The sequence below is a fragment of the Xiphias gladius genome, chromosome 21 (assembly GCF_016859285.1).
Source record: "Xiphias gladius isolate SHS-SW01 ecotype Sanya breed wild chromosome 21, ASM1685928v1, whole genome shotgun sequence".
Taxonomy (NCBI): Eukaryota; Metazoa; Chordata; class Actinopteri; order Istiophoriformes; family Xiphiidae; genus Xiphias; species Xiphias gladius.
The window spans coordinates 28,374,870-28,392,596 of record NC_053420.1 but is presented as its reverse complement, the minus strand read 5'-3'; the positions used below and the strand labels follow the sequence as shown (position 1 = coordinate 28,392,596).

Below are 17,727 nucleotides of genomic sequence, written 5' to 3'. Positions count from 1 at the left end.
TGAAAACATAGAGAAATGTACACCTTTAAATTACACAAGCTCTTATAAACAAAATAGTCTCTTTCTATATTTACATCAGCAAGGACAGGACATGAGACTCCTCAGCATGTCTCCACCAAAATAAGAATAACATTTTTCCTCTGATGTCCATCTCTGTACACAAAAGCCAGCATCTGTACTTTCCACAGCCCCAACCCTGAGGTCTGAAATCTATCTTTTCCCGCCATTTTGATTTGTCAACCTTGCAGTTAGCTAAAGGTGGATTGACCCCAGTGCTATTTGGGTACATTAGGTTTTCATTAAATTGTCCTACTGGTCAACATGCTCACTGAGTGATGAGAACAAAGACACCAAAACTACCCACGTGCTCAGAAGTGTTAGCCACAGATTACTACAGGCTAATAGCAACATGCTATTAGCTAAACATACCGAGGAGCATTTAGCAGGTTGATCTCTGGCAGTACGTGATGCAACCAAATATTCAGCTCCTGAGGAGCGGTTATGGGATGCGCACAGTCTGCCAAAACTCCAGCACCAGCTTCACTTGGACTGGAAAGAGGTAAAGTAGCTAGTTATACACACGTTTTTGTCTAACATGTTTGAATTGTACCAATTTGTGACATAAAACTACAAATGTAGCTACAGGTCATCTAAGATTACTCAGCAAATGACTTTAAAGATTGCAAGTTATATGGTCAACTTTCAAATTTACAGGCACTTAGCACAGTGTCTGCTAAACCATTCGCATCAGTAGCATTTAGCTTAAAGAGTTTTAGTATTCAAACTAAGGATTTCTCATTTCCTTTGAAGAAAAACAAAATAAAACCATTCTTAAGGTGGTATTCCTACTTGTAAAGTCAGGCGAGTTTTCAGAAACCCGGTGTGCAGCATGAGACAAATCAACATGTTTGTCCACACAGCTAACAGAACACAAATATTACTTGTATGAGCTTGAACAGGATTAAAAACAGTTTCAACTGTGGTTTCCAAACTCAACCAGTACAGACTAATCACATCTGCCCGTGAATGCCACCTTACTATCAAAGAACATGGTATGGGCATATGATAAGTGCTTACAGCCATCATAATTTTAGGTGTCTGTGTTCTCATTATTTGACCAGTGGTTCAGTCTCTCAGAAAACCCATAACCCATCAGTTAACGTTTGCTCCATTTTTGTATCCACCTCAAGAGAAGGGGGTTACATCCTACCAATCAATAATGGTTCCCTCTCCAATGTGAAACACACAGATTTGGGGATGATCTGACTATCTGTTTGATGTTTGGTGAACAGGAAAGTAAAAGATGGAGTTAGAAGACAACTGTTTAGCATACTGATTGATGTGTCACTGCAGAAATCGTTTTAAGCTTCATTCTGAATCTTCAAGTCTGAAACTAATTCCAGTGCAGCGTCAAGAAATTTCAGAAAGATGTCAGAATGTCAGTACTTTGGAACAAGGCCCAATTTCACTAGTACCAAGAAAAGATTTGTAAAAAAACAAAACAAACAAAACCGTGTTTTATTTAGATACTTTCTGCAGTGGTGTGGGAGGCTGCATCTCAAAAGGAAAAAAAACAAAAACAAAAAACAGCAGACATTTGAATACACAGATGGGAGGTGCTCAACACGAAAATCAATAAACACTCAAAGAAGCAAACACAGAGGTATATAGAACAGGTAAGGCTGAGGTCAACCCACCATGCTATGAAGAGGGAACTGATAGACACACAAATACAGCATTACACAGCACAGCTCAACTGAACAGTGTGATGTGGGAGGGCGAGGAAGAGGAGGGTTTGATTGTTGACCCCTATGAATAAATTTTGCGTCTTGGAATCAGTGTGTAGCCATTACTTTTCTAACTTCTGCAGCTCTTTAAACAGCCTAGCCCCTATGTGATATGATGTGCATGCAGTTACACCTGTTCAAGCCCAGACAATCTGAACCATGAGTTACACGGGTTACATGTAACATTTTCGCAAAAAGTAAGATACGGTAAAAATACTTTATGTGAAAAATGAACAGACAAGGTTCAGTGCTCCTCCATCTTCATTGAGCAATAACCAGCCTTCACCAGCAGGGGGCAATACTGACGCATGGATAAGATAATATAGGTTAATCACAGGCCTGTTGCTCCAAACAGAGAGAAGTTACTCAGCTGCTCTAGGGTCCTTCAGCTGTCCAACAGGTGAAAATGGGGATTCTATTGGACTTGTATGGTTCCTTTCACACTTTCCTCCGATGACTCTAATCCCCGTGGGCCATTTGGTTCGCCAAAAGCCAACATTGGAGGAAAATAAGCAGCATAAGTGATTCAACGATACACCCGGTACATTAAAACGTCAACTTCTGTATTCTAACACAAAGCAGCTGATGACATGTTGTCCATGACAGGAAATGAGTGAGATAAGAGTTTGCCTTTATGTGTGTGTGTGTGTTTCGCTGGGGACTGCGCTAATTGGCAAAGGAACAAGCGTGACATTTCCTTACAGAGGAGTAATTTTTCTCATTCAGTGACAACTCAATCCCTCCCTGTTTTCCTTAGTTCATCCTCCATTCTTCCTCTCTGTCAGCCAACAAAGAGCAACCCTTCCTTCACAGCTACCCTCGCTACCCCCTCCCATCCCTCGCCTCCATTTTCCATTTTTTTTTAACCCCCCCGCCCCCCCTCAGTCTGTCAGGAGCACCAGTTCCCCCTCACTCCTTTCTCCCCCATCACTTTCGTCTCCTTCGCTGTACGGGGGCCGCTCCCTCTCTCGTTCCCTCTCCCTCTCTCTGGGCAGGGAAGTGGGCGTGGCATGGCCCTCCCCGCGACATGGGCCGGGCGGGACCTGCGGCAGGTAATGCTCCAGTAGCGCGGGGTGAAAGGGCATAGTTGCCATGGAGACAGAGCCAGCGCCGCTTGGGTACTGGCCATCGCTGTGCGAGTAGTGGAGCTGCTGAGGCTCCGTTTGACTGAAAAGACAAATAGAATGAGACTATAACATGAATCTACTTCAGTTTGCTGGTGTACAGAGATATTTTTCTGTCATATGATAGAGATGCTTTTAATGCAATACAGTTACGTCAGATTTTAAACAAGAATTCATGAATATGTTCTGATTCTTGGTTTTTAGTGGAAATTTTAAAGTTGAACTGAAAATGTAATTGTTTACAAGGAAATATACACTATAATCTTTTTTTTTTTTTTTTTAAATTACACAGGAGAAAAACACGGACAAAGCGTCTGAGATTCTAGGTGGGTGTTTCCCATGGCAGCAACTGAGTGGCGTGGTGCGAGGAGTTATATCTGGTGCCTCTGGTTCTGGAGGTCAAATCATTTTTTCCCATAGAAAGTATTAGGTGAAGGACCTCTTCGGCTTGGAGGGACATGAAACTCTCCTGGTTGACTCATCAGTAGAAAAGACTGACAAAATATATCTAGTTCTTTGATTAAAAAGTTGAAGGTACAAGCCTGTGTTCATAAAAACTTAAGGAGAAAGTTTAACTGCCTTTAGATGCGTTTCAGCAAGAACCGTCCAGTCTCCGAGCTTCAAGTTCTGTTCAATGAGCCACTAATGGAGGGTGGACGCCAAAGATTACGGTGATGTCTACCGTGCTGGCAGCCATAATCAATTTTTCTTTTGGATTCTAGGTCAATTTTGGATGAATTCAGCAACTGTGGCGCTGTGCCTTGTTGACAAAATTCAGTGTTTTTGATTTGCCCCACTGACCGGCTTCTCCACAGCAGTCGTGGCGGAGGGTCATGGTTATTATATTTAGAGCCATCCACCAAAATGACAGACATAACATGAGTTCTCAGAAGCAAAGCTGAAATGTTTACAACTGATCATCATAACGTTAGCACTGGTTCCCACTACATGTTGCTTTCTGGTCATGTTGGCTCCTGCGCCCTCAGTGCTGTGTTTGCTAAAGGTAGTTCTCTTCTGACAGGACTGTGAAAAGTCATAGTAGCGGGTAGTCATGTTACCTCAACACCTTTGTGGTTGTGGGAATTGAAGTGATACAATAAACTATAATCATGACACATTAAAACCAGTAACTGGTTTAAAATTAAAATTAAAACCAGTAACTGGTTTTAATGTTGCAAAGAGGAACTACCCTGAAACTGATAAACACTCAGAACACACCACTGTTAACAGTTCCAACCTCCAACTCCTCCAGTTTAACTAGTTGGAGAGCTAGAGGGAACAATGGCGAGGGATGCTATTCATCGCCGAGGACAGCCTGAAAACAGCCCAGCTGCAGTATCAATACTCCACTTTTGTTTGTCTTCAAGAATCGAAGAAAAAAAAAAAAACTGCAGGCATTGTCCATAAAATGTGGAGGTGCAAAGCACACTCTTGTTAATCGAGTGAATTGTCAGTGTTGTCTGCCAGGGACAAATTCTCTCACTTTATCTCAAATTTGTGCAAAGCAGGCTGGCCTCGGTGCCTGCATTGGTTTCTACCTGTGTGTGTAGGTCGCTCTCTGTTCCTGCCGGCGGCTCTTCATCATGGCCTTGTACTCGCCCACCCTCAGCCTCCGCCCCTCCACGATGCAGGTCCGTTTGGGCCGGGGTTTGTACTTGTAGTCGGGGTAGCGCTCCAAGTGCTGCCGGCTCAGCCTCGCCTGCTCTTCATAGTAAGGCTGCTTCTCTTGGTTGGACATTGCCTTCCACCTGGAACCTAAAGACAAAGACACATTGGCAGGAGTATGGTTAAAATGTTGATTTAGCTTTGAGTTTGAGTTTTAATTTTGGCGGGGATTTGTGTGTTAGCTTTAGACTTAGTCAGTCACAGATTTTGCCAGTCCCGTTTAAGTCTGATTTTAGTCATCTTGTAATTAGTTTGACTTAAAACATACCGTTCAAAAAACGTTTGTCTTTCAATGACATTTTTTTTCCTTTCTAGTTAAAATTAAGTCCCTTCGAAGGGTGTCCTACAGGGCTGTGTAGTTAACACGCATCCAATATAACAGCAAATTCCAGCTGGGGACATCAGTTGCATGTTATGCTCCTCTTTTTCAACTTGTTTCCTGTGTGTGTCCAATAGAGGCGAAGGGCCAAAAGGATAATCGTAAAATAATAACTAGTCCTTTTGTCAGGCCTTCTTTTAGTTAGAATTCCCTCAACATTTTAGTCAAATTTAAGTCATACTTTTAAATCCATATTTCAGATAGATATATAGATATCTTTGTTTCTCCCCAACTGAAATCCCAAATAAAAATGATTTAAGTATTGCAGTTTTTAGGAGCTAACTTCAGTATCACAACTGAAACTTACTTGACTCTCTGTCACAAAAATATCAATGTCAATAAATCCCTTTCAAAGTGAGACTGAAAAGCAGTCGCTGTGGCCACAAGTGGCAATTACAAGACAATGAAACTTAACCCTTAATTTTACAAAATTCTCTTGACAAGATGTCAAAATTACGCAGGCGTGGACTGCACACCACAAGCAGCAAACAACAAGTACCTCTCCCATGACCTTTCTCAATACAGAGTAGAGCAGAAAGGAAGAATATGCTCAATTTGCAGCTGGTACAGTAATTGCGAGATGTTTAAGTTTAGTTATTTATTTTACTGGGCACCTCAGTTTATCTACTAAAGAGAATCATATCTTATGTCAAAAACACAACGGAGCTGTTGGGATGACCATAGACCTTGCCTTGCTTGTCATTTTGGGAGCTGGATAGGCCTGCTAGCTTGACCTGTAGAAAGGCCATCTCAGAAAATGTTGGTGCACTTGTTTAGTATTGACCACATTCCAAATCTAGATTGTTAGTTCCCTGCATAAATAGGATCCACAAAATATATTTGATAAAGTGGGCAGAGCAAGACCACTCCTGGGCATTTAGTGTAACAGAAGCACAACTAAAGAGGAGTCGTGCAGTCAGCATACTCAACATTAGTGTGAGTTACAAAGCAATATGTTAGCCAACGTAAGCTTCTGGTCATACCAGACCAAGTACTTAGCAAGAGTGTGTTTAATTATGACTTTGTTTTTCATTTGTAAGAGGAAGATTATTTCCTCTTTGTAAAGTTACAAGAATTGACCTTTGAAATAGATTTTGCAATATCTGGAATAGAGTTTTTTAGATTTTAATCAATCACTACATTTTCACAAATTCATTATGGTGCATGAAAATGCCTATTTCATTTTATACCGAACCAAGATGATTTGATTAGCTAAGGTCCTCCTTTTTGGGTAAATGTGTGATAAACCATCTTCAGAGAAGTCTGATGTTGGGTTTATTTACTAATTGATGTGAAAACTGGCTTAAACATTATCAATCATCCCACCACTGTAGAGTGCATTGGAAAAAGCAGTGCTTTGTACATTGAGAGGGACGTGTTTAACAAGTAGTTAATAATAAGATTGTATGTTTAAAACACAAGTAGATTACTGATATGCATAAGAGGCATGCTTGTGTGTATTCACGTCTGCATGTCTGTGTAAGTCCCGGTGAAGGATGGCGGCATATAATCACACAACCTCTCCACAACAGAAAGGAATGTAAATGTAAATGTTTGGTCCAAGGAAAGGGATTCAAGCGTGTGTGTGTGTGTGTGTGTGTGTGTGTGTGTGTGTGTGTGTGTGTGTGTGTGTGTGTGTGTGTGTGTATGTGTCTGTGTTTGTGTCTGTGTTTGTCTGTGTCTGTGTTTGTCTGTGTGTGTGTCTGTGTGTGTGTCTGGTCGGAGAAGCAGGTGGATATTCATGCCCTCACATGTTCCAGGCAGTGTCTCAGAATAGAGACACAGAGTGAAACCCACCCCTACCCAGTGCTGGGCTCACCCAGGATCTTGCTGATGGAGGAGTTGTGCATGTCAGGAAAGGCCTGCAGGATCCTCCTGCGCTCGTCCTTGGCCCACACCATGAAGGCATTCATGGGTCTCTTGATGTGGCCTGAGGAGGGAGGGGGCCGGGCCTCAGCGTAGCTGCCCGGGACCGAGACGGGCAGAGCACCTAAAGGAAAGAGGGCTACAGTCAGAGGACCGCACTACACTGGTGCCGGAATATTTTATTGAATATCTCTCTATCGCAGGGAGTGGCACACTTCTTATTAACCTTTTTCTATTATACCCCTAAAACCGGAGAATATCCTTATGCTCACCTGCTCAGTAACTTTTACTCACTGAAAGTAAAGTTTCTGTTCACCCACAAACATCTAATTGTTCAGTTATGATTCGCTTTCCCCACCTACATTCTCCATCCTGACATTTGTACCAGAAACTCTTTTCCAGTTTCTCATTAAAGCTTCTAAACTTCAAGAAGGTGATGATGTATTTTGATACAGTTCAATCTGGAGGTGGTGGTGGAAGTTATTTTTGGATACTCAAATGTCAATGTGATATTCTGAGGGGGCAATAATAAAACAGTTTGTAATGATAACTAGTAGAGTATACTGCCTTTGAAATAACACCACTCCTTATTACTTATTACATTAACATGTTACTTAACATGTTACTTCCCAACAATGAAAAGTATTAAACAGGCTCCTCCAGGGCCACCTACCCTCAGAGTCACTGCTCAGGTGGTCCTCAGTGGACGGCAGGCGATGTCTGTCTTCAACCTGCTCGGAGTGGGAAATTCTCTCGCTGTGGGGAGAATCTTTATACTCCTGCAGACATAAAAAAGACAAAACAGGTGAAGTCAGACATGCAGTAAAGGCAGGCAAATATTCACACTCAAGCACAAAGAGGCGATTTGAATTTCGACTGCAGTAAAAAGATGACCCAATGTCCAAGGGGTGTGTTCCAAGGCACGCGTGTGTTACACGGAGTGCTATTTAAGGTGAAGAAACAGCACGCTCGCCATATCAGCTGCTGTTTAAATGCAGAGCTGTAAATGCAAAGAAAGGAAATTACAACACTAAGGAGGAGGAAAAATGCTGTTTATTGTTTGAGGGAGGAAAGGTGAAGGAGAAAAGGTAACAACTTCTGAATTTGCAAAACTATCACACCATCAATGTATTATCTACCATTCATTCCCGTGCTGTAAAACAGTATTTATCCCTGCGCAGTGGAGCGGAATACCAAAATAGGTCAGTCAACAGTATTGGTGTTAAAGCAGCAGCAGAGACGAGATGGAGCAGGAAAATGGAGTAGAGGAGGAGAGCCACAGAGTACAGTATTATTGTGGACAAAGAGAGAGGGCAGGTGGCTCAGTCAATGCCACACTGAGGCCTTTGTGGTATTGTGAGGCTGTAACAGCTGTTGCTCCAGGATGAGGCTGGGACCAAAGCTCCAGCCACCTCAGAGAATGAAAACCAAGACCGGAATAGAAGACAATTTTTACAAGAACCAAAACAAAAAATAACAACCAGGATTTTTACAAGGGGGATCCAGATGAAATATATAATTTCAAGAGGCTTTATTATCACTTGAAAAAAAATAAATCTACATAGAATCTAAGATGAGAACATATGAGTGCAAAGTTTTCCATTTTCCTTTGCATTTTGCCACTAAACTCATGTGTAGTTAAAACAAGATTTTGTACTTTTCCAATGTAGCACATGACTATAATCACAAAATGTAGAAGAACATTAGCTGATACCATCTTTGTCAGGCGATACTGAATATGCCGTCCCTCTTCCCTTACTAATAATGGAAACAAGAGAGACATAACTTATTTTTCTGTTTTATTCAGTTTATTTATCAGCATTTTCCAGGGGGCAACACCCAAAATACTGCACTGTGTGTGCGGTTCTACTATAGCTGAGATATTCTTCAGTCGGTTAAATCCTCAAGAGGACCATGATTCCCTGTAACCCTAAACCTGACTCTGACCCCTGATTAGACCCCCACATGTTAGCTAGAGAAAGAGAGACACACTGAGACTGTTTCCTCATATTCAGGCTGTTCAGTAAGTATGGTGAACATAGTGCAGCACTTAGCAGCTAAAGAGCCAGATATTTCCCTCAGGAGATGGTAGAGACCAAAACCAGAGCTAAAACAGAGTGAGTATTGGACTTACATCCATGAATGAATGATCATGTTGTTCTGGATGTGTACTATACATAAGCAACTGTTTGCTAATATGTAGGCCATATCAACTTAAATGGTGACACTGTATGTAAATCTTGTGCTCACAACTTGTTTCTGCTGCCCCCAAATGGCCAAAAAATTAGTAGCTTCAGGTTTAAGCAAACAGGATAGCCGGGCACCTAGGCTGCAAGTGTTTGTCTGAAGTTCTAAATGAATCTGAAAGTATTAAACTGTAGCCAAGGTGAGTAACAGTGAGGATAACACTGTCTACACATCAGGCCTAGCGTGAGCAGCACGTTAGCAGATCAGCAGCAGCAGCTCCAGTGCCCTGTGTGTGTCTACAGAGAATGTGTTCAGGCACAGTGTTGGAGGCGCTTACAGCCCAAGACACAAAGACTGTCAAAATCATGCGTGTGAAACACAGGAAAATGACTCTGAGCATAAAAATTTGACTCATGGCACGTTAGCGAGCATGTAGTGCAAGGAAAACTCTAGCCATTACGCAGCTTGTGTGGACAGCTGGATTGACTATAATCATCCGATTTGTGTGAGACAGACGACTGAAAAACATGACTGAAACGCTTTTTGTGTAGACCTGAAGTAAACTAAGGAGCTTTGAGCTAGGGATATTTATGTAACCATCAAATTATAAAACAGTGAAAACCACACAAATTTCATTTCAAACATATTTGATATTTGTGTGAATCTGGACGTCCGTATCAGCTAATCCCTAGCAGGAGACTATTAGAGAGAGGTATCATGGATCAAACCACAAAGAAAATAAAAAGATGTGAAGAAGCCTCAGGTGTGAGAGAAGACCAAAAATAAATAAATAAATAAAAAATAAATTACAATAAGTGAACACAATTTGCTTTTACTTTCACTTGCTGTACTTTTTATTCTTTGCTACTCAACTCAGACTTGTGCCGTGTTACGGAAATGTTACTAGATACTGTCGCAACTCTAATGTAAAAATAACCTTGGTGCTTTTTCAGACATTTGCCAACATTTACGTAACAATGTCCATGTCTGAAAATGGCTCTAGACAGCAACCTTGTGACTGTGTGTGTTAATTTTGTGTAAATTGAGGATTAATTCACCATCTTTCCACCGCCGTTTCTCTCTCGGTCCCTGTCTCTCTCCCTCTCTCGCCCTGCGCTGCTGTGGCTCCTCAGGAGCTGCTGGGCATCATGGATAGCCTGGGTGACAACATCGCCATCTCCGAGGAAACCTGAAGACAAAAACAAAGGACGAGAAGCAGGAGAGGAACAAAAATGAGGAACAAGACGATAAAGATGATGAAGAAAAATTATATTAGACAGAGGAAGGTCAAGTGTTGGAGGCAGTTATGATGAAATTATGCCAATGACCATGTGCTTTTCAAATATACAAAATAGAGATTAGGCATCTAAATGTTAAATCTATCTGAATGTCCTTTTTTCCTTCTTTTTCTTTTAGCTTTATGTCAACGAACATTAACTTGTAATAAAAAAATTAAAGACATATGACAAAAACATTTTATTCACGCTCAGTTTTTCCTATGTATGCAAATGGCACTAGTTTTTTTCCTGAGCATTTTTTAGTGTGATAACCCGCAGTTCCTGCTTTGAAGTGTGCTATATGTTTGTTGCCAAGTGATCATTACTGTGGTGTGTCTGCTTGGCGCAGAGATCATCTGTCAATCAAACACTGGGGGTGGTAAGATAACTTCTTTCTTGGAGTTTGAGTTTCTGTAGGCTCCCCTCTCTTACTTGTCATAATTCATTGGTGCTAATGCTAACTTCCCCAAAATGTGAAATGCATTGTTTTCTTTGCCCTATATGACATTTTTAAGGAAAGAGGTGGGAAACACCAAGTATAAAAGCTTTAAGTTGAATCTGTGATGAAAAAAAGTAGAAAAAGTGGCATTTATCTTTTTCACAGTGCTACTTTTTTAAATTAAAAAGCTGTTATGTGTAGAATTTTAAAATGCTTGACTATGGCTTGACTTTGACTTGACTTTGTAGCCCCCAGTTGTGGAATCAAAGACCATGTGGCTGATAAAAGCCCTATAAGCAAAGAAAAAAATGCTATCACAAAGATTGAAAGATTTTGAATAATTTGTTTTTTTGTAAACAAATAAATCTTCAAAACGCATTGTTATGAGGCCTAATCAACTTGCTGAAGCATTTCCTCCCACATTAAAAATTTCCAAAGCCAATTTTTGGAGGAATCGGTCAATCAGTGAAATAGTGTGAAAACATCGGCAAGACTGTGTATCACACCACCTGTGTGCATGCACAAAGAAACAAACAAATTGGGGACCCATTCATGAAAAGCATTGCTCCATAGTGCTACTAGTGGTCGCAAACTCCAAAAGGTATCATTAAGAAAATGTTGTGTAAGCACAAGGGAGGCCTTTTATGGCCCAAAAGAAGGCAGTTTAAACCCTGTTACCTCAACAAAGCAGAAACACAGAGGGTGTTTAATACCACAACTTTGATTTGAGTGTCTTAGAGAAGCTGTGAGAATTTTTTTTTCTCCTCTGTCATCATGAAATCCTGTTTCAGTGGAACTCACTGAGGGCAGATCGTGGTGGACTGTGGGACACTTCTCTCTGGAGATCTCTGGGTCTGTAGGCCCCCTGCAGTGCCAGCGATCCTAGCTCCAGGCTTTGTGGACTGGGTGTTTTTCCCAGCTCCAGCCCCTTTGGCTTGGAGGTCAGGTTCAAGGGCTGACTGGCTTCCTAAACACACATCGAGAGCATATCAGCAGGGGGGAGGCCACTTACGCAAATTCAGGCGTAATTACAAAGGGCGAGGGTGTGCATGTATTCCAGTTATGTACGGCACATTTGGCATGTCAGAGCGCATCTGTCACACCTTTGCAGCGTTTCTGGTCTTTTGTCTTCATGTTCACCTCATCCGCTTTCCTCTTTTGTTTATTTAAGCTATGTTGGTCTATCTCTGCTCGAGAACAAGTCATGCAAATACAATTCATTCTACATAAACACACAGGGAAGAAAACGCTCATGCACACCTATACCACACACATTAAACCTTTGAACAGAGGGTGTGGTGTATTCCAAAAGCTTTTCAGCCTTCAAAATAAGAATAAAGTGCATTATCTGTTTAATCTGGAGAGCTTCAGTTTCTTTAAAACCACTCCAACCAACTTGGGAAATGAGTTTGTTCCAGTGAGAGGTACATTTACATGGTTGACATAAAATTCATACACTGGATTGATATTGTACCTGTCGGAAGGAACCACTGCTCCTCTTCACAGGGGTGGAGTGAGGGTTCGGTAGCAGCTGCATAGGATAGTCCACGGCTGTGGAAGATGTAAAATTTTCTATATGAAAAACATTATCACTGGTTGATACTCAGACTTGCAAACACAGATTCAAATGTACTGAATGTGTGGTTACTCTGAACATCAGCAGTATCAGAGAGAGCATGCTTCTACCCTGCTTGACGCACAACTGTTACATAGAGAAAGTGGCCGCGCCAAGTGCCTGCTACATCAAAACTATGGAGTCATATGTTAGCTTGTCACCCAGGTAGGGCACACTGCAAATGAATGAAACAAAGCCAATTCTACAAATTGTTGAGGATCACACTACGTGGGTTGTGTTAAGATAAATCTTAACAAGGTACGTGTTTGCTCTCTTTAATTCGCTTTTGATAGCTTAAAAAACCTGACAGCCCAATAAAATCCATTCTGAAATAAAGTGTTTTATCATTACATTAGGGTTAACATAATTCTCAACATGGCTAAAAATGTGCTTCATTTGGTTTGGCATTACTTGGGAATTCCCCGAAGTACAATGTCCTGTTGATAGTTACATGCAAGTTATATGCAAATGAGCAAACGTATACAAGACTCTATCAACATGAAATTAAATAGCATAGCGCTTGACTCTGCTATACAATCCAAAAGAAGACAACTTCGAATGTCTGGCTACAGCTGACCTCTTCCACACAACCCAACAGTCCTACAATTTTTTACATTAATCTGTTAAAACACTCTGAAGCACTCATACACTGGTGCGCACTTTCCTGAAATTGAGAGAGCAAATGAATGGGTATCCTTAAATTCCACCTACAATGTGTTAAAGACTGACCTTGTGTCAGACAGGTTTGGTTTGGTTTCATTCTTCCTTCATAACAGGGTATATATGAATAGGTTAGGAAAGAACTGACAAACCCCAATGTTCTCAGCACTAAAAGCCTGGTGGACAGAGACCTTGGATTAGGAACAATAAGTGATCACAGTGATAACTAGAATGGCACTCAGCAGAGTGCATACCTCTGCCAAGGCCAATGTCAGAGAAAAAAATTCAAATTCATGGTTAATGATCTGGATTTGCCCCAAAATCGAATGGGTTCTTCCCTGACCCATGCCCCATCCTTTCACCAAGTTTTGTGCAAATCAGTTTAGTACTTTTTGCGTAATCCCACTGACAAACAAACCAACAAACAGACATGGGTGAAGACATAACCTCCTTGGCGGTGGTCACAATAGACGGACTAATAGAATACAGATCATTAAGGATCAGACCCAGCAGAATTACATTAGCTGATTTTAGGTGCATGCAGATTATGATGGGTTGGGTTTAGATGTTTCTCTCCAACTAAAAAAAGTTGTGTTCAGACAGACAACAGAAGAAGCCTGACAAAAAAGTTCAACCTGCTCAACAGAATGTGTTGGGTAATCAAATATGTGCAAGTATAGGTTCCTGGTAGATTACTTTGTAATATAAACATGTTAATACTACTGTTTACCCCACATATGTTACAATGAAAGATAAAATGATTATTGTGGTGATAACTTTACAGAGTTTTAAATCTTATCTGATAATATGAACCACTGCATAGTGTTTTGTGCCAGATAAGTCTTAAAATCATCGATCTGTTACTCAAACTGGCCCTCCAGAATCATACTTAATCAACTCAGTGATACCTGGAATAACAACCCCCCCCCTCATCAACATAATGTAGCTCCTGGCTTTTAGGGGTGGTGTGATAGATTCATATAAGAATCACAATTCTTATCTTCTATGATTACCAGTCGCGATAGCAGGGTTGGTATTGTTTTCACCTTGTGAGTGTGTGTGTGTTTGTCATGATCGCAAAATGTGGTCCTGGAGACACCAACTGTAACTATCACATAGTTTTGAGTAATTTCACAGGTCTCTCTCTGTCTTTCTGTCTGTGGACAGATTTTGCCACCATGATAGCGTCACAACCGTGCAACATAGCCATAAAAAATTTACAGGTATGTAGTTGACATCAAAATGAATGGCCGAGTTCGAAGATTGATGTGGTCCGAGCATGGGGGCTGGAAGTAGGTGGGTTGGAAAATAGGGAAGGGAACTTTGTCCCCTCACTTCATGCCCTTGGCCCATAATCGTTTTAAGTTGTGGATCACTGTATCCCAGTTTCAATCATTCCTGTCCACTCTAAGACATTAGGTAAAACTACAGACCATCTGGCAATGGGATCACAACAATCACAACACCCGTCAACACGTTGACATTGACCAATGAGTAATAAGTAGTCACCACTAGCAACAATAGTGTGGCCGGTACTGTTTTGTGTGCACTGTGTATGTGCGCATATTTGTGTGTGTGTGTGTGTGTGTGTGTGTGTGTGTGTGTGTGTGTGTGTGTGTGTGTGTGTGTGTGTGTGTGTGTGTGTGTGTGTGTGTGTGTGTGTGTGTGTTTCTTCATGGCAAAACGTAGACACCTACTGTAAGAACTACCAGAGAGGCAGTTTTGAGTAATTTCGCAGGTGTTGCCTGAGTACTCATGGGTTGGAACGTCACGGCTGGTGTGATCCCATTGCAACGTTATGATGACAGAATGGAAAAGGCGAACCTCAATTGCAAGGGCACAGTGCAGCGCTCGGACAGTGTACACTTCGCACACACTGGAGGTATCTTGTAGTTCATCTTTGAGTGCATTTTGGACTTAACTTTTTCAGACCAAGAACTTTTTACAAAACTATTGTTAGCAGAGTGGAACACCGAATTCCAGCACTAACGAATGAGCAAACCATAGAAGAGAATAAAATTGCGGCAGATGAAAATAAGATCCGTGTGATAAGGAGACTAACCTTCCTCAGACTAATACACGAGACAGAAATGTTATATTTCCATCATGTTTTCCACATTGTTTTTGTTCGTTTGAGATTCATCTGGCACTCATTTCATTATCTTATCTTGTTGCATCCTCTGCCTCTGCATAGGTTTAATGGCACAAAACGGAATAATTAGTGCCACCAACTGTTTATCTCAATGCCCCGAAATTTCTTTTACTGATTTTCTGTCATATTCAGTTAAGAATATTACATTTTGCCATTCCAGCAGTGGATTTATGGTTTAATGCAAGCCAATGTAACCCCAATCCAACTCTCACCACAGCTGAAACCTCTCTGGTAGCTTGATGACCGACCTGGCTTGCAGGGGATTGGTTGCAGTGGCAGGGTCATCTGTGGGTCAGACGTGACTGGGAGGGGCTGGGTGTTGGGGTGGAAAGCCGGGATCATCACGTAGGGCATGTTCACCTGCTGGGACAAGGCAGGACAAATACACTTTACAGAAAAGTTCTAGCCTCATTTGTGTGAAACACAGGTTTCTGATCTGCAATTGAAACTTCTCATTTAGAAATACCACCCCATGCAAGTACTGTTGGCTGTGATATATGAAGATGTGAAGGTCTTGAGAGGAGCTGACCTGGATCTGCTGCTGAAGCAGGTTGATCTTGTGCTGCTGCTGGATTAGCTGCTGCTGCTGCTTGGCAATCTGATATACAAGACATTTCATTTTCACACACATCATTTACTGCAACCTGCAAGTATAAAAGAAACTGGTAGGTTGTTTTCTTCAGTTATTGTTAGACTGACAATGACGATCTCACACCCACTCTGCCCAGAGAGACAGGGAAGTTGTAGAGGTGGAAGGATTAAATGATGAGCCACAAGAAGTTGAGGAATGCGAGGGAGAGGGAGAGCAGCTAGTGCAGCAGCATCAAGGAGCTGACCTTCATGAACGAGCGCAGGAATGTCGCCGAGAGAGGATGGCTATAACAGGTTTATAGCCTTCTAGCAGTTACAATGCTAGCAACGTTAGCAACAATGACTCAGTACCTCTTGAGGTACAAAGGGGTATTACTGCTGATGGGCCAGGGCTAGCTGGTTAGCATGCTAACATCAGTAGATGTCTCTGCAACACAATACATAGACGTCTTTGACATAACTTAAAAACTGTTATTTCTGTGCATTCTGTTGATAATCTTTGAATGTTTTAAACTAAAATACTTGCATATTGCCCCTTTAAACAAAAGTTCTACTAATTACTATATAGTGCATTCATACTGAAAAACTGACATTTGAAATACATTGAAAATGCCTACATGTCTTTACTACATTTATTATATTTAAATGGTATAGATGTATTTGATTAAGCCAGCTTAGTTAATGAAAGAAATATATATTTCTATAAAACTGACAGTTTAAAGAAAGAAAGTTAAAGAAAGAAATGTATATTTTTGTAACACTGACAGTCAAGTTAATTATCCTGAAGTCACGTATAGGCTACTATTAGTAATGCGTTATAAACAGCACTGTTAAACTGCTGTGACAAAAATCTGATAAGTAAAATTTCTACAGTTGAAGCAATTTGTCAAGCTGCAACTACTCTGCATTCTAAGGGAAACCACAAAACTTTTCCAGGAACTTAACTTTTTAGAAACTAGTTCTAATTTTAGGTCTTTGGTCATAGCTGCTACCCAACAAAAAGTTCCAGCTTCTAAGGCTTCTCAGCTGTGGCTTTTATGAGTGAGACTATTTAGATGCCCTGGGAAGTCTTTGGGTAAAGGGGGAATGCCACTGATTTTACATTGTTTTTTAACAGTTCTTGGAGAATATTATTGTATATGTAAAAAGAGTCTTTTGTGGCTCCAAAGGGAGCTGATCAAAATCTGATAAACTGAATCGAGTGATGTCACTTGAGTCAACCTTGATTGAGGCTGAAGACTAGTTTTTTAAAAGAAAAAAAATCTGGGGATGTGGAGTTAGAAAGAAATGAGTTTACCAGACTTCTTTAGCCTGCTCCTCAATCTCTGCTTGAGGCTAGGCTCCAAGCTACATTAGTTCCTACTAGCATTATATACCCGAATCGCCGACCACACTGTTCGCGGGCGAGTTGCATTGGGGGTAGTGTAGGCGCCAGATTTTGACAAAGAAGAAGAACGCAAGAAATAAAAAAGGCAATATCTCTGGCTCTGTTGCATCAATTTTGACCCTTTCTTCTAACTTACTAATCGAGAGTCTGACAATGTTACAGGAGTGCAATGCTAAAACTGGAATATCTTTTAAGTGCTCAGCGAGTTGACTGGTCAAACACAAGTCTCCAAACTGCTACAACATGTATACAGTACCATTTAGACTGCAAGAAGGCACCGGTGGTGACTAGTATCAATATTAGAAAAAGGCATGGGGGTTACTTCTAATGGCACTGACATTTAAAAGAAAGTTGTGTCATGAGATGTCAAATTATGTTGAGTTTTTACCTAAAAGTGGAGTGAGACAAGGAGAGAGTGGATGAGTGAGTGACAGGACAGAAGAACCAAAAATTTACTTAAGGGCCAAAAATAAACCACAAGAAAATGCAATCAACAGACCATCTCTACTTCGTTGACTGCTGTCTCCCCTCTGACATTTTTTGTCTCCCACTCCACTGCTAGACTTCTCTTTTCTAACATTCATTCCAACATAACACA

The 17,727-nt window shown here is 41.1% G+C and overlaps 1 protein-coding gene across 4 annotated transcripts in view; it reads right to left on the bottom strand.

Annotated features, from left to right (window-relative positions):
* The window catches only part of LOC120807231 (transcription factor SOX-13-like), a 51,302-nt gene continuing 33,575 nt past the window's right edge, over window positions 1–17,727 (bottom strand). For 3 of the 4 annotated variants that reach the window (XM_040158999.1, XM_040158998.1, XM_040158995.1), the window contains exons 6-14: window positions 15,681–15,749; window positions 15,400–15,514; window positions 12,199–12,275; window positions 11,526–11,691; window positions 10,067–10,197; window positions 7,495–7,600; window positions 6,775–6,945; window positions 4,450–4,666; window positions 1–2,954 (exon numbers count right to left, since the gene is read on the bottom strand). In XM_040158999.1, the coding sequence (XP_040014933.1) occupies window positions 2,669–2,954; window positions 4,450–4,666; window positions 6,775–6,945; window positions 7,495–7,600; window positions 10,067–10,197; window positions 11,526–11,691; window positions 12,199–12,275; window positions 15,400–15,514; window positions 15,681–15,749 (1,338 nt within the window). In that variant the 3' untranslated portion in view covers window positions 1–2,668. The remainder of the gene's footprint in view (window positions 2,955–4,449; window positions 4,667–6,774; window positions 6,946–7,494; window positions 7,601–10,066; window positions 10,198–11,525; window positions 11,692–12,198; window positions 12,276–15,399; window positions 15,515–15,680; window positions 15,750–17,727) is intronic. The other variant, XM_040158997.1, reaches the window with a different exon arrangement.